The following is a 21730-nucleotide window of genomic DNA, read 5'->3' on the forward strand; positions in this document are numbered from 1 at the left end:
TACAGACTAACACGGCTGCTACTCTGAAACCTTGCATGTTCACGTTACCCTATGAAAAAGACACCTCCTGAATAGCTGCTCCATACTTCTCCAGTGCTGCAGAGGGACCCTAATGGAGCCTACCCTTCAATGGCATAGTCCCTAAATACCCAAGGCAGCTGTGCAATCTCCACCAACCTAGTTAGCCTTTTTTAAAAAAACCATCCAAACTGTGTCTCAAAACAAATGAATGGGTCTGGACTTGTGAGAATGTGATGCCAGACACCTCCCTACCAGCAAGGCAGTAACAAAGCTCTGCCACAAGAAGAGAGGAGGGGCAAGGAGAAGGGCTGTATGTATTTAGTGAGCATTCAATTGCAAGGAGAAGGCTCTTCTACAGCAGGTATGGGTCTTTAGAGTGCATACTATTTTGGCTGGGTTGAGGGAGATGTGTGAAGACTGAATAGGACAGTCTAAGCACTGCTTCGGCAAAATGCAGATTAGCTTCATTTGAGTTCTTTTACTCCCAGTATGTCTCAAATGCTGAGAGAAGTTGTCTTTAATGAACCTCTCCTCTTCTGTGGCTATATGGAGGGCCCTACAGGCTGATTCCATTGTCCTCATTTGTCAATCTAACTGGATTTTCCTAGGTTTGTGGCAGAAATCCCCTGACCTCAAACTGCTTTTCTGAGGGCCAGAGGACCAAGATAAGCAGATACCAGCCATGGCCCAGCAACAGAAGGATAAGTCAAAACATTCCCTTTGGATTCCTTTGCCAAAATTAAAATGTGGATTTTTTTCAGTATTCGTTTGCTGCTGCAAGTATCTGAAAATTATTTGATAACTGATGTAAGTATGAAGCTGCTGTTTGAACTGAAACAACATTTCAGCTGTCCACTGAAGATTCTAAAGGCAGATAGCAAGTATTTTCAGTTGCCTACACTACTCTTCAGCACAAAAAAACACACTCTCTCTTCCACGCAAAAGAGCCATATGGGGCAATCAAACAAAACAGACCATAAGGAGATCCAATTACACCTTACAACAAGCTTCCTCTCTCCTCTTTCAGTGCCTTATTATTCAGGCATATTAGCAGATGCCCTTTCTCTGGAATGGCAGAGGACACGAGGGAGTGAGCAGAGAAGCGTGTTGCTGAGGTTCAGTACTATGGAGTACCTGCATACCTCTAGGTGTCACAGGTATTTCCAGAAACATGAAGAAAAGGACAGTCCATGCTGATGAGTGTGTCTATATACTCACTACCCTATCAGTTTTGGGGTTGCAAGTCCAATTTTAGGAACCCTTTGTTTTCTAGGCCTGGCGCATCTTTTCTCCATTCCCCAATGCCTCTATAATTGAAGGTTAAAAAGCAAAAGGGGCTGGAATTAATTTCTAGGATTTCAGTATTAGAAAGCTGGCAGGTAAGCACTGTGGATCGGCAGGTGAAAGAGGTGACAGGACAACAGCATTCACTGCACCAGGAGAATCTACATAGTAATGGGACAAGCATGACCTGTATTAACCCTTCCACTTAATTTTTGGAATGAAAAGCCACTTGGTGTGAAACCTGAACATGTGCAGCCCAGAGGTAGCAGGAGCTTTGATCACACGCTCACAAGTCTGCACTGTCCTAAAAAAAGCCTCTGTTCCCATCTCTAACGTGGCGCTGGAATGGTTAGTATAATTCAGTTTTTTTCCACTGCAATCCACAATCTGATTGGTTGGCAGGTCACACTGGCTCTCCTACCTGAGGTATTTTAGCGCTAATGATTGGTTCCTGTAAGACTATTCTATAACAGAACACAGGAAGAGCAGTTCAAAAAACACAGCTGTGGAAAGAAACAATCATACAGACACAGCCCACCGAGGGGCTCACCAGCCTTTTCTTTCCAGTGGATGCAAGCACGCTTTTCATAGATGGGAGTGGTCTTTATGGGTGGTTTGTTATCCCAGACTAACCCCATTGTAGGAGAAGCACTGTCTTTCCTCATGGCCAAAATGGAGCTATTATCCCCCAACACTGACCCTGGGGAAGGTTACTTTATAAATTCAGTTACTTTGCCAGACAGGAATGAGTCCAACAAGAGATGGAACAGCCCTTTTAATAGAAGAAAGTGGCTAGCAGGATGGTTGCCCCAGAAAAGAAGAGGAGGGAGGAGGAAGAGGAAGACCAAATCAAAGTGTATGATACCTGTGTGGGAAGGAAAAGCAGCCAAAGCCTGGAACAACCCTCTTCTCCCCCTACTCACCCCATCCTGCCAGCTGCAGGTCCTTCTCCCCCCTGCTTTTCCCTCAGCCCACCCCTATCAGTTCAGCAGGTGTGAGGGCTCTTCACCTTAACTTCCACCATCTCAACAACTAGGGAACCCTCTTCCCAAATCAGCAATCAGTGGCAGAAGAACCCTGTTCCTTCATCTGAAAGCTTAGGACAGCCCTCATACAGCAACTAAACGAATACAATCCAGTGGGAGATGAGGCACCAGCACCCATTCAATTTGTGCCAATCCAGAGTGGAAAGTGGGGTAACTCAGAAGTTCAGGCTGAGATGCATCTCTCTTGAGAACTCTAGCAATAAAAAGGAAAGGGATAAACCTGGCCGACCCATCTTCAGAGAGGCCCTATACTGAAGTCCCTGTTTTCCGTATTAATGGGACCTGAACTATTTATAGCAAGATGCCAAATAAATGGTTTTATCTGAGGGTTCTAGTCCCTTTTTTAGCGCTTAGACACATTAAATGCTGAAAGCGGAGTGTAACATGAGGTGGGCGTGGGGATTCTCTGCACTATTAAAGTTGCTGTCAAGGTGTTAAATGAGCCCCTTTTATGCATAAAAGGTGCAAGTTAAAGATCTGAAGGAACTTTCTGAAAAGAATCGGGAGATAACCCCAGTCAACATTTCCCTCTCAACAAGGCTTTAATGTGCTAGCCTGTGCAAGAGAAGCCACCAAGCACAGAATAGCTGCCCATTTACCTGCTTAGTCACTGCAAGGTCAGCCCCAAACTCATTGATCTACATAGATTAGAGTAAGGCTTTAGGAGTGACAGAGAAAAAACAGAACTCTTTCCTACATCCTGAAGAAGTATTATAATGGAACACTTGACCAGGCAGGTCAGTTCCTAGGTGAGCATATGTGCAAGAGCACATGTGAATCAGGAAATGCATGTGTGTGCGCAGGCATGTACATGTGAGAGCATGTGTGTGAGAGTTTATTTGCAGACAGGCAAAGTATATACATAACACTAAGTTCCTCAGTGTTTAGATAGAATGTTTTCTAACGGTTGGGTTGGGAAAAGTGTCTTTACAAGGTCTGAAGCTCCATATAGACCAGAGAAGCCCAAAGGCAACCCTATCCATTACCCAGGAACCAACCTCTAGATGTATATCTTTGGATGTTAGGGGCACCATCTCCTAAGCAGTATGGAAACCAAGTTCAGCTATTCTGGCAACTCTACCCACAAACAAGACAAAATTCTTGGTAACTCCAAAGATACATCTCCACCTATTGAAGGAAGAGCTTTGCTGGAGCCCAACAGTTTGAGCAGGATGAAGGTGGGGACAGTGAATGTAAAGTTCTTTGGTCTGGAGAGCACACTCCTATAGTGTGATTGTTATAACGGAACTTTCCATCCAAAGGAAAACTGCTCTCCTTACCTACCAATAAGAACAACCCCCCCACCACCACCCCCCATGGTGTAGGAACACCACCCTCAATCAGTTCAAACATCAGTGCGCTAAGAATTCTGGATACAGATATGCTGCTGAAGTCACATGATAGGGCAAAGCCTTTTGCGGTGCTTGAGAAATTTACCAGGAAGCAGGAGGCTGCTGATTCTTCCATCTAAACATCCTCACATATACGTGCTCTACAACTCCCCTGGGGAGAAGAAAGAGAACCCTTATTCTATTTAGGTACCATTTCAACTAGTAAAATGAGATGCCAACCTTCACTCCAGTATCTCAGACTCCATTTTTAATCAGCCCCACGTCTTCTCCAGAGGAGTGACATCCACATCCCAATGGTACACGAGCTTTTGTAAACACAGAGCTCAGTTAGCTTAGTGCATGGTGCACAAATCAAGCCTGAAAGGGCCCCAAGAGGGGAGAAGAAGGGGGAGGGGAGAGGGAAAGGGAACATCTGAGGCTAAACCAGTCCTGTTATTTTTATATCCAAATTATGCAAATGAGAGAAGTATTGAGAGAAATTTTAATTTGCTAATCATCTCTCAGGTTGATTAGTAGCAGTGTGCATGTGGGGAGAGGACACCCAGTAAACTGACCCTGGCAATGATCAGGAAACCCATAGGCTTAGGTCTTGCACCCAGGGGCAAGCGCAGTGACAGAGAAGCATGCTTGCATTCTTAAATATATAATATATATATCCACAAGGAAGAAGAAAATCAAAGTAAATGATATTTAAAAAAAAAACAACAAATCAAACCAACCAAATAAACAAACAACAACAAGAACAAAAAAGGCTGGCTTGTTGAAGGTTGGGGATGAGAAGGCTCCGGTGTGTGTACTTACATAGAGGTCAGCACCGTAAAATCCGTCCTGGTAAACCACACTGCAGAAAATCCACACAAAAACAAAAAAACAAAAACAAAAACAAAAAGAACAGAAAACACATTCCGGTTATTGAGGACGGCAGCATGCACATGCGTTTTACACAGGCAGGTGATGTATGAATCCACAACCTGGGCTTTCTGGCAGGAGCGAATCAGCAAGAGAATGTGTGTGCGCACGTACCCATGCGGCCCCATGTCATCCTCCATGGCATGCAGGCGGGGAGGGTGGGGGGATGGGACAGTATGCATAGGGTGGGAGGGAAACAGCCTTCATATTGTATAATAAAAATAGACTCAGAAAGACCTGATGCCCTGAAGAGGAGAAACATGGGTTTAGGAGCCTCCACCCTGGTTATGATCCTGGAATTACTTTAGTTACTCCCTAAACACATGGAAAGACTGGCTTCATGGAGTGGGTTTCACATGGACTAAAGAAGCCCTTTAGAAGCAGTCCCACAAGGGCTAGAATCCACCTAAGTCAGAAGCACATTGGAGAAAGCTGTGTATAATTCTGTATGTTAAGTTTTACAGGGCTGCATGACTGTTTCTGATATCCATACATCACCTGTTTTTACCCTGCACATTAGACATGCGATAAGATTTGGCTGATCACACAAGCATGCAAAGTATTATTATTCAGCATCTTAAAGAACCGATGCAACACCTCAGGAAAACAAGTCAATCAATTCTGATCAAAGTAAACACAGAGAAATATAATTCAAAAGAAAAAACCAACAATACCCACAATGCATTGCTTTCACAAGCAGAGATAATGAGCTAAAAAGGTTAAGTGATTGGTCCAAGGTTCAAGAATTGAAAGGTGCAGTGGGATCATCCCTGATAGTAACGACACATTCCACAGCAGAGAGGAGCAACTGGAAGGATGGAGTGGTGCTCTCTTTGGCTTTATTGGTAACTATTAGTTTCTCTCAGAACTTCAAGCCGCAAAAATGTCAGACCAGGGTCTGTGGTTCCCAAAGAGCCACTCTTACCAGAATATTTGGCAGTGTAAGGTTGTAATGTAGCTTGCTTTGGGGATGAAAATTGGGGAAGTACAAGGAAGGAAAAAGGGTATACTCCAGGCCGCCCCGCCGCCCCCTCCACTCCTTGATATAAACACACGCTTTCATATTATACAACTTTCTCCTGTTTTGTCCTCTGGACAGTTCAGTCCTAAGCCACCCACACTTTAAAAAGCATTATCTCCACCATCTTTGAGACTGATGGGGGCATGTGTATAACTTACCAATAGCATTACCACAAGCTAGAAAGAGGTAGGGAACATTAGCTGTAATTTTTTTCATATTATCAGCTGGAGTGTAAAATGCTGCCAAAATCCTGACACCCTGATTAAAACACCCATCTATTGTAAAGTACAGAGAGAGAGGTCAGGATATCTTGCAAGCAGACTGTAAGTTATCATTAAAAATAATGGAGCAGCGTTAGCTACAAGTGAAGTCTTCTGGTAAAATTTTGTCTCCTCCAAGACAGGTGCAATCCATTCCCCATGGACAGAGTTGCATTGGTCTCTAAGTGCACTAGATGTGGAGATGAAGAGACAAGATGATATACCTCAGCAGGAAGAAGTGGGTCATATGGTGTTTGTAGGAACCAAACTCTAAAACCACAAAAGTTTGGCTTCTGGGGCTGTGACTTAAATTGTTAGATTTTCTGTTGTCAAATGTGTTTTATTAAGCAGGTCCCCACTCCTGCACGAAGGATAAACACTTGACAGAGACAGTGATTGTTTTATGAATAGGTTACCATTTTAGTAAAAATATTTTGGAGTTCATAGGAATTGCCATACTGGATTATATCAATGGTCCATCTAGTCTAGGATCTTGTCACTGACAGTTGCCAGCACTGGCTGCTTCAGAAAAAGGTACAAGAATCCATGTTGTGGGATAACTTGTCACTAGAGAAAGTTCTCCTCCGTAATCCCTAATAAATTGAGATTGGTTTATAACCTGAAGTTTGAGGGTTTAAATCCCTTCCAAAACTCTTGGTATTTTTTTCCTCCCTTCTTAGTATTTACTATAACAACTCTGGTTATTGAGGCTAAAAACTTAGCAAGATTCGAAAAGGGACTGGACATTTATATAGCTAACAAAAATATCCAGATTTATTAATTCATTAATGCAAACAAATTTTTGAAGAGATATTCATATATTTTAAGGCCGGATGGTCCACTATGTTTATCTACTCTGACTTCCTGCATTACACATACCACAGAATTTCACCAAGTGGTTTCTGCTTCAAGCCTATAACTTCCATTTGAGTCATAGCATATCTTTTAGAAAGACTTCCACTTCGACCTGCACCATCACTTCTTTGGTCAGGAGCACAAAGGACGATACTACGCATGTGCAGGTCAACCGACACTGCTTGGAAAAACTTGCAGATTCAGCCGCATAGTGCACATGCGTACCCACATGTGGAATACACATTGGGCCCAGCACAGAAGATGGAGACTCCGTCACATTCCTAGGTAAATTATTCCAGTGGTTAATTATCTGCACTCCCTCCCGCCCCCCCGCCCCCCCCAAAAGAAAAAGTGCCTTATTTCTAGTTTGGATTTGTCTAGTTTCAGCTTCCAGACACTTGGATCTTGTTATGCCTTTGTCTGCTGATATTAAAGAGCCCTGTACTATCATAAATTATTTCTCCACATAGGTACTAATAGGCTGTGATCAAGTCACTTCTTAACCTTCTTTCTGTTAACCTAAACAGATTGAGCTTTTTTAGTAAGATGTGTTTTTCAATTCTTGTAGCAGCTTTTTTCTGGGCCCCCTCTAATTTCCCAACATTCTTTTAAAGGCATGGCCACTAGATAGGGACACGGTATACCAATAATGGTCTTACTACCATTTTATACAAAGGAAATATCACCTCCCTACTACTTCTCAATATTCTTGTGCTTGTACACTCAAGGATTCCATTTGCTCTCTTAGTCCCTACGTTATACAGTGAGTTCATGTTCAGTTGGTTATCCATCATGACCCCTAAATGTTTTTCTGGTTCACAGCCTTCCAAGATGTAGGATGGGGAACTGTATGTGTAACCTGTTTCTAGTCCCTACATGTATGACCTGCAATTAGCAGTATTAAAATGCATGTTCATGCAAATTTTATTAAACCTTATGCTTCAGGTCTTAAACCAAATCTGTAACTACTAGGGATTAGGAGGTTTCTTGCCCCTTCCTCTGAAGCATCTGGATCTGACTACTATCAGAGACAGGATACTGGGATAAATGGCCCTTGATCGTGATTCAGTCTGGCAATTCCTATTCTTGTTATCTGTATAAACGTCTTACCTTTTTGAATCCTGCTAAGCTCTACGCCTGAAGGATATCTTGTGGCAATTATTTCCACAAAATAATTGTGTTTTGTGAAAGTATTTTCTACTATCAGTTTTGAATTTTCCACCTTTCAATTTTATTGAATGTCCTCTTCCTAAGTATCCATTTTATTTTAGTTACTCAAGGCTTGGTTCTTGGTTTCATGGTCTCATCTTTCCATTAAAAGGGTAGGGGGAAGTAACTGATGCATGATTTGGTGCCAGGAATGTATGCATGACACTAAGCATTCACGGTCAAAAGTGGCCTGATGTAACTTCAGTTGTAATACTGTTTCTCTCCTACTGTTTTTTACAACATAAACTGCTCCACACATTTTAAACTCTACAACGAGGAACCACCTTCCTCTGTAAGACATGCAATGTTGGAGACCCAGTCTGTGAAAACAACAAATGTATTAATTGAAACCTCATGTTTGTGTCTAGCACAATTCAGGATCATTTGAGAGTGCAGCTTGTTTACTGCTGTCTTCCAGTTGTTTGCTGGACAATTCACTGCACATGAAGACATATGAGATCAATCTGTGGAGTCAGACAAACTGAATGAATTGCAAGTACATACAGTCATGAGATATTATTTAGAAGGGATGGTCACTGGTGCATGGCCTGTATTCCAAATGTAAATAACTCCTTTGTACAAAGATCGGGTTGGACTTAACCAGTCAGTCATAAGTGCAGAAAAGCTATAAGGAGTGTTCTCCCAGTGTACCACTGATGACAGCCTCTTGCTAGGAATGCTCCAGCCGTTACTATCAGGGATAAAGAATAAAAGTCCTTCCTAAAACAGGATAAAAGTCCTTCTAGACAGTAGCACTTAGCTCAGTTTTGCTTGTGTGCTTCACTCTGGAGCACTTCCTGATAAAACAGGACTGGGTCATTATTACAGTAACAAAGATGGACAGAGGTTGTAGGTCAGAGGCCAGGGTTAGAGAACATAGGATATAAACTTGTAATGGCAATGGAAAGAGACGGATCTGTGTAAGAGGGATGATCATCTGAAAACTCAGTGAAAAGAACACCATTGTGAACCCCCATGTGCTCAGGCAACAGGTTCCCCACCCCAGGTCACTGGACGTACTAAGTCCAAAATATTTATTTGCATAATGTAGGATGCAAAGCCATTCAAATTATTGCTATGTGTTATTGCTGTAGGGTCGATGGATGTCTAGCCACTCCAACTTGCTTCATTGAGCTCTATTTTAAATGCCAGATTGGACTCTGCAAAGAATGGGCACAGTAACCCCCATCTTAATCTATTACACAAGGTCCCCCACGCTGATCAGTGCATCCAAGGGCAAGGTCCAAATGTACTGTGGTATTAGGAGACTTATGGTCTATGCTCTCCCCCTCCAGAGCTGACCTAATAAGGAGAAATGGGAGTTAGTGTCCAACTTTCTTGCTCTCTGGGAGGATTCTCTCTCACTCAGATTCCCTCTGTGAAAATGTGAGGATGTTGCCTTGAGAACCGGGCAAACAGGCTATAGGGGTAAGTGATGTGAATGAGGCATCCTCAGATTCAAACAACCCAAATAAATCCAGCAATTTACACCTTTCAAACAACAGAATAATTTGTTGCTACGGAATTCATTCCACTACACGACTAATGAAAATCAGATGGTGAAGGATGCCAGATCACACAACCATCAGTACTTTATACCATTCTTATTATTTGAAGCATGCTGCCGTTTCATTTTCCCTATACTCCCTCTCTCCCCACCTTAATTTAAATGGACTTGATTGATCTTTGTTTTAAACCTTTTTAAACTGTCTCCAACAAAGAAAGCAAATCCATTGTGGGTAACTGGCTCTCCTGTGCCCTACTCCCAGATGGGGAGGCATGAAGGTAGCGGATAATACTCCCCACTCCTGGATAACAAAATACAAAGGAGTGAAGAAAACAGAACCTGCCTCACTCCACAGACTTGAGACCCTTTCTTTGTCCTTTTTCGTAGTGTCAGTGCTAGATGAATTCCACATGGACAAACTGCTAATGCATAAGAGAAGGAACCTGCTGGTACCTTACGCAGTTGCCATTAGTTACTAGTGTGTCAGGATACTGAAATGAAATGTAAAGTATCTAACACAAAAGATTTTAGATCTGCCTTTTTTTGGTGTCATTGGGTGCAGAATACTCTGGTGTTGGTGCATCCTGACTCTCACCATCCAACAGAGCTCTGATTTTTATCCTTGGCCAATCAGCTGCCTCTCAACATGGTGTAGATCACACTGTTTTGGTGTCCAGTGCTTACCCTGGGTAGGCAGGGATGGCCGTGGGGGGTACTGCTCGGACTGCACCGTATACTGTCCGTCCTCGGCCCCTCAGGTGTGCTCCCCGGAACGCAGCTGCTGTGGTGGCTGCAGTTGGGTAGGGGAAGCCTGGAACTGTAAAGACAGATAAGGAGAAAGATGAGAGGGATCAGAACTCCTGCCCAATTCAAAACTATCTGTTTTGAACAAAAATAATACAATAGGCTCCAGAGTTATGGGATGTTCCGCATCTGTCCGGCAAAGGGGCATACTTACAGCCCCATAGAAAGAATGTACCTCCTGCTACATCATGACCCAGAAGGAGAGGGGGGCTGCAGAGTGGCCTGGCATGCAAGGGGTTAATGTTGTGTCATGCCTTGCTCATTGCAAACGTGGTACAATTTCCCTCCACCCCCATTTTTGACACTGCCATGCAGTCTGGTTAGAAAGAGCCCGAGAAGCACAGAGAGTTGCTACCAATATAGCAGGCGACTCTTCTACATTTGGATGTGGCTCTTTGAAATAATTCAGCATGAGCCCCTTAAATCAGTCAATTGTCCTCTTCCCTTCCCCCTTTTGCCATCCCCTCCCTCCCCATGTTCAATTTAAAGCCAGAAAGACAGGATAACCCCCATGTAAGGCAGCAGAAATTCCCCATTAAGTGCCAGTTTACCAAGAGCCCATCATCTTCTAGCAAATGTGACCAGTAACCGGTTCCATGTGTATTGGGCCCTGTTTTATTACACTTCATGCTGGAGTAAACTGGCTCGGGGCAAATTAGGTCAGAATCTCAGAGGCAGCTACAAACAATGCAATAACAGATACCCAGAAGGAGCCAGTCGCAAGGCACAAATTCAACCCAAGGTGCTTCCAGGCGCATGCCCTAAGGGGCTTGCAGTCGACTCACAGTTTAGCAGCTTGTATAATATGTACTTTGGGGATTTGTCTGTTTGGTTTCTTTGGTTTTGAAGTACAAGCAGTGGCACTCTCTTCACACTCCCCTCCCTCCTGCTCTGCACCTTCCTTATCATTTCAGAAGCCCCTGTCAAAAGCAAGCATGGAAATGCACTGCAAGATGAAACGGTCATGGCCACTGCCCAGCGTGGGGGCTCTGGCTGGTGGCAAATCTGTCCCCAACAAAACCCATCCTTTCAAGTATATATCATACAGGCTGGAGAGAAGAGGGCTAACAGATCATTGTTTACTCAAGCACAGTAACAATACAGGGGCCAATTGGGGCTACTTACTGATTAAAGGAATGTAAGTGTTAATACCCCCCCTTCCTGACAGGGGCACTGCGGCGTCATTGCCCAGCGAGACATCTGCTTGAAAGCTGGATGCTAATTTAGTTTTAAAAAGAATAAAAAATGTAAAAAGGTTATAAAGAAACAGCAGACTGTGAACACAAACAAACACCACTGCAGTTAAATGGCAGAAATGGAAGTGTCTACTTAAGTTCTACCTGCGTATAACTCGGGGCCGTACACTGCTCCAACCACAGGGCTCAATTTCCAACCTGAAAGAGCAAAGATGGCAATGAGTGCTGAAGTCCATACCAGGAAAAACAGTGGAAAGGGTGTGGGAGGAAAATGAGCCTTGCATGTGAAACTCAGCTTTAGGCACTTCTCCCATTACTGCTTCCACCGAGGTCCCTGTGCTTTTGAACAGAGGCAAACTACCTTTCCTAATGCCAGTGTCCAGATATAGACCGTTATATGGGAGGTATAAGCAGAACACTAGCTGATCCACTGCATAGTAACCTCTGGTGTAAGCTATAAGAAACAAAACTGAGCAGAAAGCCAACTGCCTTATACATATATTCACTACAATCCCCATAGTTGGCCCACAAGACGCATTCTCTCTGTGAATCTTCCTGTCAGTTCTTATTATTCTATATGTTCATTGGGAATCTTGAAGATTCTAACTATGTCTAAACCACTGGCTCAATCGGTGATCTCGGGCAAGTCACTTTACATCCCAATGTCTCAAATACACTAGCTATGATATTTACTGGAGCGTCACTAAAGACAGCATGGCAATTGAATGGCGATTTCCCAGGTAACTGAATCACACAGAATATGTTGCACAAAAGTATTTCAAACAAACAAGTTTGTTCATTCCACATTTTCTCTTCTCAGTTTTATTTATATTTTGCTGCTTTCTCCATGTTGCATCCCCCAGATGCAATCTTTCCCAGAGAATCATTTAATATAATCTGTACAATGGTCAAGTATTGAAAATCATCAACACAAATACACAAGAGAGCAATGGTTAAATAAGCTAATAATGAACCCGGTGAAAAGCCTGCCATTGTAGAATGGACATGAACTGAGGCACTTTTCCCAAGTGAGCAGAGCTGGAAAACCTGTTTGTCTCCACCCATACAAACCAAAAAGGGAAGAGAACTGGGATTAGGGTGGGCCCTTTAAAATGATCAGGTCTGATTTCCACAGAAAAGTCTTTACTTTTCAGGGCAGGCCTCATCTATTTACTTAGTTATCATGCAGGTTTTACTAATAAATATCACATATCCTTCCTCCACAGGAGTCCTATGAAACTTACCACACTTTAACTACTCAGCCCCATCTTTGAGGTCTTACAAATCACCTTTCTGGTGTGATTTGATCACAGCCCACCAATGTCACTACTTAATATGCTGGGGTGTAATGCTGAATGATGTAATGCACACCCTCTTTGCAGCACTGGGCGTATTACCTGTGCACTGCCAACTTTGTGAGCAAGAGATTAAGATGATGGGTGCTAAGATAAGAACCTGGATAGACAGACATGGATTTTAATTCCCAAACCTAGTCTCTCTCACATGGCAGTGAAAAGCACTAACTAGTACACTCAAACTGCCCAAATACCATACACCTTTACATTATTTTAACGTAGACTATGGGTTGACAAACCAAAAGGATGCTCTTGCCAGTCACCCTGGTCTACATGTCATTACCATGTAACCTTATACATTCTCTGTCCCTATTCACTGAGTAACACAGCACAACCACTTTGCACTTCCATAGTGACTTCCCACCACAGGATTTCAAAGCTCTTTACAAACATTTATTGAGCCTCACCACACTTGGGAAACTGACACACACACAAATTAAGTGACTTGCCCAAGGGTACATAGTAAATCTGTAGACGAGGCAAGAATAGGACCCAGATCTTCTGATTTCCAATCTTCTGTTTTAACCACCAACCCATGCTCTCTCACTATCTACTGTATGTTTAACTTGAAACTGCACAGAAGCTGTTTGGGAACCTTTTCAGTGCAACTGGGGACCATTCACTATGTTCCAGGACAACTTTGTGTACCTCAGTCTGTCCCAGGACAACTTTGTAAACTCCACATTTAATTTCACTGGGGGGTGAGATTTAAAATATACAGCTTCCAGTATAATGGTGCTCAGTTCTCAAACGCAACATGTGCACTGTATAATAAGAATATTGCTGTTTCTATACTATGCTACATAGAGTTGCTGCAGAGAGATTGGTAGACAACAGACCCAAGACTTCTAATCAAGACAGGTTTCAGAGTAACAGCCATGTTAGTCTGTATTCGCAAAAAGAAAAGGAGTACTTGTGGCACCTTAGAGACTAACCAATTTATTTGAGCATGAGCTTTCGTGAGCTACAGCTCACTTCATCGGATGCATACCGTGGAAACTGCAGCAGACTTTATATACACACAGAGAATATGAAACAATACCTCCTCCCACCCCACTGTCCTGCTGGTAATAGCTTATCTAAAGTGATCATCAAGTTGGAAATGGCCCAACTTGATGATCACTTTAGATAAGCTATTACCAGCAGGACAGTGGGGTGGGAGGAGGTATTGTTTCATATTCTCTGTGTGTATATAAAGTCTGCTGCAGTTTCCACGGTATGCATCCGATGAAGTGAGCTGTAGCTCACGAAAGCTCATGCTCAAATAAATTGGTTAGTCTCTAAGGTGCCACAAGTACTCCTTTTCTTTTTGCTAATCAAGACAGAGTTCTTCACTCCACAAAACAGCTGAGTCATTCCTTATTCAAGTTCCTTGGAAAACTGTTGACAATAGGCAAGTTCTGTGAAAGACAAACTGTTTGGTGCCCCAGCTTTCCTGGCTGCAAGGAGAGAGTTATATTTACAGCTAAAAGTAAGGCCCAGATTATTTTAAAAATGAGCTCCTAAAGGTGGGCTCCTAAATCCACAATTAAGCATCTAAATAAGTGACCTGAGTTTCAAAGGTGCTGAGCAGCCAGAGATCCCACTGTAGTCAAGGAACAATGAGACCTTGTAATAAGGTCTTGAATTTGAGGCTGTAGAGTTTGTCATCACACCTGAAACCTTTCAGGTTAGGATTAGCGCAAACATTCTCTCTTACCATTTGCATATGGCGTGACCATCTTCTTATTGGTCATCACTCGCGCTGTTGCATTATTCACCTAAAAGTAAGAAAGGGGCGGGGGAGGAGAGGGAAGGAAGCACAAGACGTTAGGGAAAATTATAACTTCCTCTCCAATATCACATACCCTATACATCTTTGAGCAAAGAAATCAAACAGCTACTTTTATAAAAATGTAAGATAATTTAAATTACTATTAGAAGTTGTCATTTAATTGTAAACGTTACAGCTAATTGTGGCACTTTATGCATTTAAACAAAAGGCCAACGAGAGTAAAGTTGGGATTCTCAGACATCCTGCCACCATTAAAGCACACTGGGTATCTGCAGCTCACCAGTTGGATGGGCAAAAATCTAATCTCAGTCCCACTGGAGTGGTAAGGATGGTGATCTCTGCAGCTGAGGCAGAGGACAAACAAAGCAGGTGATGAATAAACTAGCTTCTTTTAGAAGCCCACCATTAAATGTGCTAGACCACAAACATCATAGACAAACAGGTCTTCACGAAGAAGAGTAATCTGGATTCCAGTTGTCTTGGATTTAATCTCTCTAGGCCAAGAGAGACTTTTGGAATCCTATGAGACATTGGCCTTCAACCTAGTTTCAAGATGCCCTTGGGTTACTACTTTGTTTATCTCTGATTTTAAAATTCTCACAAAAACCTCCTAAAATAAAATGCAGGGGTGTAGATGGGTCTCCTGGTTTCACTGTACCCTCCACCCTCTTTACAGAGCTCCGTATAGTTCCAAGCATTCTGAGTGCTACAGCAAGTGGGTGTTACAGCAGAGGTGGTGCTGCTAAAGAAAGGATGGATGGGGTTTGAAAGCCAAGTTACTGCAGCCCTGTGTCAGACACAGCCTCAGAGTTCTTGCAAGGAGGGTGAAGCTTCTTAGCAGGAATCAATGATCTGTCAAAATCTCAGGCCAGAATGGAACTGAGAGGCCAGAGGAATGAAAGAAGCCTGCCTTAAGGAACCCTTTGGAATTTATGGAGTGGTGAGCCTGTGCAGGCGAGGGGAGCCTGGAACCACATTTACTCTAGTTTTGGCCCAAAAACAATATAAACATTACACATTTAAAAAAGAAAGAATGGGAAACAACAATGATGAGACTGAGAGCATGCAGTTAAACACACACAGATAAAAGAAAGGGAAAAAAAACAATTGATTGGGGGGGGAAGGGAGGAGAAGAGAGGGTCTCACAGACAATCATTAAGATGGAGCCAGTGCCTGAAATCAGCTGCTACAGCAAAGTGCAACACAAGCACTTAAAGGAAAAATTGCCAGAACCAATCAGAAACCACCAGTCAGCAAAGAGAGACCAACAGCTGCATTTAACCGAGTAAAGAAATAAACTGGGGAGGGAGGGCATGTGGTGGAGGGGCGCGGAGAGAGAGAAAGAGAGAACAAACAATCACAGCTACAAATAGGTCTGGGAAAGACAGAGCAAGAGAAAGAAGGGGCAGGAGAGAAAGAGGAGGGGATGGGTGCATTAATAAAACCAGCCAAACTGGAGTTCAGTAACTCTGAGTAAGATGTGCAAGGGGAAATCACCATGAAGTCAGTAATCAAACAGCTCAGACTGCTACAAAACGATACGTACATCCAAAGTCCAGGCGGCATTACTCAACAGCATTGAAAATAAAAGAGGGGAAAAGGGAAAGGAGGCGGGTGGGGACAACAAGTCAAATCACATTTTGTAGTGTTAATGTGAGATGGCAGATGGATTTTTTTCTTTCTTATTTAATTTTGTTTTTGTAACTTTAAGAAAAAATTTAAAAATACAAGCTTCTTCTCCAGTGCTTTTGTTTCACTTACCGCCAACTCGTACCATCGCCAGCATTGTGTATAGTTACCATGGAAAGAGTGAGTCAAGTGAAGGGCCCTAAACGCTAAACCATCGAAAAGGGAAATAAAAAAAACAAAAACAAAAAAAAAAGCAAAATATGCAGACATCTTACTCAAAACGGCGGCTTTTATGTTTAATATTTTTTAATATTTAGTACTTTTTTTTTGTTGTTGTTGTTGTAAAGAAAGAGGGAGAAGGGGAAGGGGCCAGTTAGCCTTCAACAAGGTGGAACAGAAAATTGGTGAGCACCATGCAATGGCCCCATATGTAGCTACTTTGGCCAGCCACTTAACCCTTCTATTGAGAGCTCTCCTTACAGGAAGTTTTAAGAGTTAACTTTAATTGACTGCAGACAGATCAAGAAGGCAGCAATAGCAGCCCAATTAGTGCCTCTTCCCCTCTACCCTGCCCTCAACATCAGCTCACACTCATATGAAGGAGAACTGGCCTCTGAGGAAAAAGGATACTTGCTGGCCCCCTGCTTTATTGTCAGACACAGAGTTAGAAATCAGACAGTACTTTTTTAGTTACTTTTGTTCAGGCCTGATAACAAACAGGAAATCGGAGCCTCACAAACTGAAGCAAAGGAAAATCAAGACAGCAGAAGGGCAAAAATTTGGAGTGGGTGGGAAACAAACTTAAAAAAAAAAAGAAAGAAAAAGAAAAATACTCAAAATCAAAGATTTTTTTGGGAGGGGATGTCACTTTTGTACACTTCAGTGCAGTGGGGTGAAGGACACAGAGACACAAACACACGCACACACAAGACAGGGATCCAAATGTGAAATAAGTGAGGCAAGACACAAAAAAGAAATAAAAAGAATAAATATAAAGAAGAAATTGAATTACTGAAGACATGCACCTCGATTTTACGGCCCTCTACCACGGTGCCGTGTAATTTCTCCCTGGCCCTGTCTGCATCAGCACTATTCTCGAAAGTTACGAACCCGAATCCCTGCATGCAGCGGGAGAAGGGGGGAAAACATGCACATCGTTATATATTGAAATACTGATCTCTAGGTAAATAGAGAAAAAATATCACAGTATGAAATTGACATCAGCACAACTCAGCAATACTCTCCTAGAGTCACATAGTTGGTTCATGCATGTTTCATAAATAAAATAAATTCAATTCAATAAAATAAAGGAATTTTAATCAGAATATTAAATAATAATAATAATAAATAATAATAATAATAATGAAAAGAAAATGTAAAAGCAATTGAGGCCAGACCAAAAAAGAAGTACAAAGTTACTCGAGACAAATTTTCTTAAAGGTAAATCCTAGGCCCTACTCTATTCTGATGTAGAGAAGCTGGTGAAGCCCAAGCTGGACATTTCATGCCATTGCCAATTAATGCCTGTGCTACTTTGTGGACCTTTATTTGGTATTGAAAGGCACCTGCTAGTTTCAACAGTCTCTTGCAAGAGAGAGGTGTGGGTTGAGTTAAGGATTGGGCACCAGGAATTCCTGTGTTCTGATCCTGGCTCCTACATTGACACCACTGTAGCTATGGGCAAGTCACCCTCTCTGCTTCACTTTTCTCATCTGTAAAATTGGTACAATAATAATATTTACCTACCTCAGATAATTGTTGTGAGGATTAGATGTTTGTAAAGCCCAGTGTAAGGTCTCCAGGGCAGAGATCATGTCTACCTCTATGCCTGTACAGTGTCTAGGACAGGCCCCTAATGCTAACTCAGACTTCTAGGCAGTACCAAAATATAAACATGTAAAGCACTATATATTAGTGTCAGGAAAAAAACAGTGTAAAATTTTCCCTCTGTGACTGCCATATCAAATCTATATAGCATAATAAGTATGAACGAGATTTCTATGTGCATTAATGTCATAGGCCAAGACAGGATTTAGCTGACATCCCCTATCTAACAGCTGCTTCCCTCCTAACTCATTTACATACCTAGACTACTATTTTAACAATTCCTACTTCAAAGGGGTATCCCGGTTTCTTCTCAACTGTGTGTAGAGACAAGTGGGAGCACTAGGTGGGCTTGAACGCTGAAGCTGGAGAAGAATGGTTTTACATTGGCCTGTTGGCAGGGGCACCGGAACAATTTATATAGTGGGGGTTCTGAGGGTCACTGAACCAAACTGTAAACTCTGTAGATGATGGAAACCACTTCAAGCCAGCACCTATGCCTATTAGGATAACTATGGTGGCCCAAGGGCTATTATAACATCTCCTTACATGCAAAGCCCTTGGTCTACTTAGCCCAGGCCACCCTGAACACACATACAGAATCTCTTTCCTAAGAAGTCTCCACTCATTCAATCATAAAACAGTACAATGTACGACATCAGACTGAATCCTATGGGGATGAACTGCACTGTCACATGGATGGACTAACATGACTAAATGAACTAGGAATTTAACTAGCAGCAAATGATACATTCTAACAGACAGCTCTGATGATTTGGACATTTTTAATATAAAAGTCTAGTGGTCAGGGACCAAGGTGAAAATTTCACCTCAGATGGCTTTTAAGATCTTTTATGAACAGGAGAGGGGTACATAGTTTCTGTGGCTTGGTATAAAATGAACACCAGTTGTGCACAGACAGTAATCTGTGCTGGAACCACCCTGGGGAGCAGGGAGAACAAAGCTTGTGTTTGATTTAATGGAAAAATTATATTAAATAGAGACCCAGGTAATGTGAGTGATGTAAGACTATGTCTCTGCAGGGAAAAGGCATCTTGGCTCTGCAGCCCCCTTCCTCAACACACGGGCTGAAGTGGAGTAGCAGCATCTTGATTTCTAAACAGGCTTAATGGCAAGAGGCTAGTGGGCCATCATTTTACAAGAGCTTTTTAAGGTTTTATAATGAGAACCTTCTAAGGTTTGAGCTATTTGCCATTCCAGTAGCCTTGTGCATAGTACCCCTTATCCTTCACAACTGGATTTCCAGTACATTTGTAAAGCAGGGTTTTTTTGGCACTGTTGGTTGTTTTTTTGTTTTAAGATCAAGAAAAAAAAATCATAGTTAATGATTAAATTGTTACGCTAGCTTCTGTAAGAGAATCTCATGTCTCCTCTTACCCCAGGAATCTAAACTTCCAGCCAATTACATTTTCCTGGTTACTAAAAAAATAACAAACTATATGACTAACAAGTGTCTCCCCTTTTCAAAGCAGTTTGAAAGTGTGTTGCTGAAATGAGTCAAATTTAGACCACATGGGGGGCAGAATCAGGGATGACAAATTAGTCTGAATTGATAAAACCCTCTTGAACCTTGGCTCAGACATGCTGGAGCTGAGCTGGCTACCAAGGGAGGCTAGACCATAGGTTGCCTTTAAAGGCAACTTGTGAAGGTGGGAAAGTTATGGTTGTGCCCCTCTTTGCTCCTTTATGGTGTATAAAGGCAGCCTGAAAATTTGTTGTAAAAAAGTTAAAAATAAAAACTTGCTTTTTCATTAAAAACATCTGTAATTATCTGTCCTGGAGTTTATGAAGAGAAGAGAATTGAAGAAATGACATCATAAATTACATAAAACTGAGCAACAGGAAAAAGGGATTTTTATGGCTTGTCTATACACAAACTGGAACCAAAATAACTACACTGGTTTTACTTCTAGACAGTGTAAATCTGCATGGGGACACTTATTTTGGAATAAGAGTACCCTATTTCAAATGAACTTAAGTAAAAACAAATTTGAAACCAACAACTAATATCAAACTGGGGCACTCATTCTAAAATGAATGCCCACAAACAGACTTGCACCAAAATAACCAAAAGTATGAATTAAAACGGATTTAGTTATTTTGGTTCCAGTTTATGTACAGACAAGCCCTCAGACTGTATCCTTCTGTTGACACCTATTTAATTCCAATACCCAATTAACTCTTTGGAGTATGGATGATGTTAAAGATTCAACACCTATGCACCCTCCATTAAAGTGTGAGACCACATGAAGCACATCTGAGCCTTCCAACTAGTACTCCAGAGGCAACTTCTGTTGGTCCAATAAAAAATATTATCTCACCCACCTTGTCTCTCTAATACCCTGGGACCAACACAGCTACAACAACACTGCCTACAACCACTAGTCCAGTAAAACTAGACCAGACGTACCTGACATTACTACTATTTCTAAGGTTTAAAAAAAAAAAAACTTGCAGAATTTTTATTTTCTTCATTTGTTTTAAAAATTTCCATGTGGGAGAAAAAAAAGCACAAAACTGATTTTTAAAAATCCTTTTTAAAAAAGGTGACCTACAAAAGAATGGAGATTATTTTGTACCTAAATGCATTTATAACAGTCTTCTTTTTCCCTCCCTGGTAATTTCTGCTCACACACAAGACTGTCTGCTTTACAAAACAATACTTGTTTCAAGCAAAAAATATTTGCTAACCTGGATCCACAATGGGCAAAGGCTCTCCTTACCTCAGCAGGCAGAGGGCCAGATCCAGGGAGGATACAGGGCTGGGTCAAGAGAGATCTAGGGTTTTCTAAATATTACAAGCAGACTAAGTTTAATAGGACTGTTATGGCTTTCCACCCCAAAGTCAACCTTGCCAGTAGCTCAACCACCAGTAGGAAATAAGATCAAGCTTAGACAGTACTGGGTACCCCCAAAGAAACCTCTCTGCAACATTTGAGCAATCTGCAGCCCAACAGTATCCCTCTCTTTTTCCCCAAAGGCTTGTTTGAGGGCCCTGAAGAGACCGAGTAACTGTCACCCTTTTAGTCTGGCCTCAGATTCTGCAATAAATAACAAGCAACAGGATGAGCGGTGTAAAAAAATAGATAGGTAGAGATATATAGTCTTTGAATGTTTCCATCTCTGAAGAATGAGAAAGAAAATTTACCATGTGACCGTAAAGGGAGAAATCAAAAGCAGACGGTTCTCCTGGGTGTGGCCAGAACACAGAAATTAAAACAAAACAAAAAATAAAACAACAAAAAACAGAAAATAAAAACCAAAGGAAACTAAACCAGTCCCTTGAAATCCATGCATTGTTAACTCTTTGTTTTCCACTGTGCTTAGAACATTCACCTGAGCAGCAGTAATTTTGTCTTGTGTTGCTAGAACACAAAGCCTCTGAAGGGCATTTCCTTAATTTGCTGCTACATTCAAAAATTAATTTTTACCAAAAATAAGTTGTTTTTCTGAAAATAAACCCTCTTTATAGATACAGTCAAGACACAGAAGCATAGAGACATGGCCAGGAAAGTCCAGCAGTATGGGCTGTCTGCTTCCAAGGCTTTAGGAAAGATTAGGGGACCTTTCACCTTCCTCCATAATCCACATGAGATGAGTGATTGGAATGCACCAACAGCAACAGAGCAGGAGATTCAGAAACAAGCACACACTGTTTAAAGA

At 42.0% G+C, this 21730-nt stretch overlaps 1 protein-coding gene across 17 annotated transcripts in view; it reads right to left on the reverse strand.

Moving 5' to 3' along the window:
- Positions 1–21730, reverse strand: part of RBFOX2 (RNA binding fox-1 homolog 2) — a 251988-nt gene that overhangs the window by 13842 nt on the left and 216416 nt on the right. For 7 of the 17 annotated variants that reach the window (XM_075123556.1, XM_075123530.1, XM_048832951.2 and 4 more), the window contains 6 exons: positions 17248–17340; positions 14519–14579; positions 11609–11662; positions 11394–11486; positions 10149–10281; positions 1727–1769 (listed from right to left, as the gene is read on the reverse strand). In XM_075123556.1, the coding sequence (XP_074979657.1) occupies positions 1727–1769; positions 10149–10281; positions 11394–11486; positions 11609–11662; positions 14519–14579; positions 17248–17340 (477 nt within the window). Of the gene's footprint in view, positions 1–1726; positions 1770–3922; positions 4009–4504; positions 4545–10148; positions 10282–11393; positions 11487–11608; positions 11663–14518; positions 14580–17247; positions 17341–21730 lie in introns of all 17 variants that reach the window. The other 10 variants (XM_048832875.2, XM_048832862.2, XM_048832926.2 and 7 more) reach the window with 8 other exon arrangements.

The sequence above is a fragment of the Caretta caretta genome, chromosome 1 (genome assembly GCF_965140235.1).
Source record: "Caretta caretta isolate rCarCar2 chromosome 1, rCarCar1.hap1, whole genome shotgun sequence".
Lineage (NCBI taxonomy): Eukaryota > Metazoa > Chordata > Testudines > Cheloniidae > Caretta > Caretta caretta.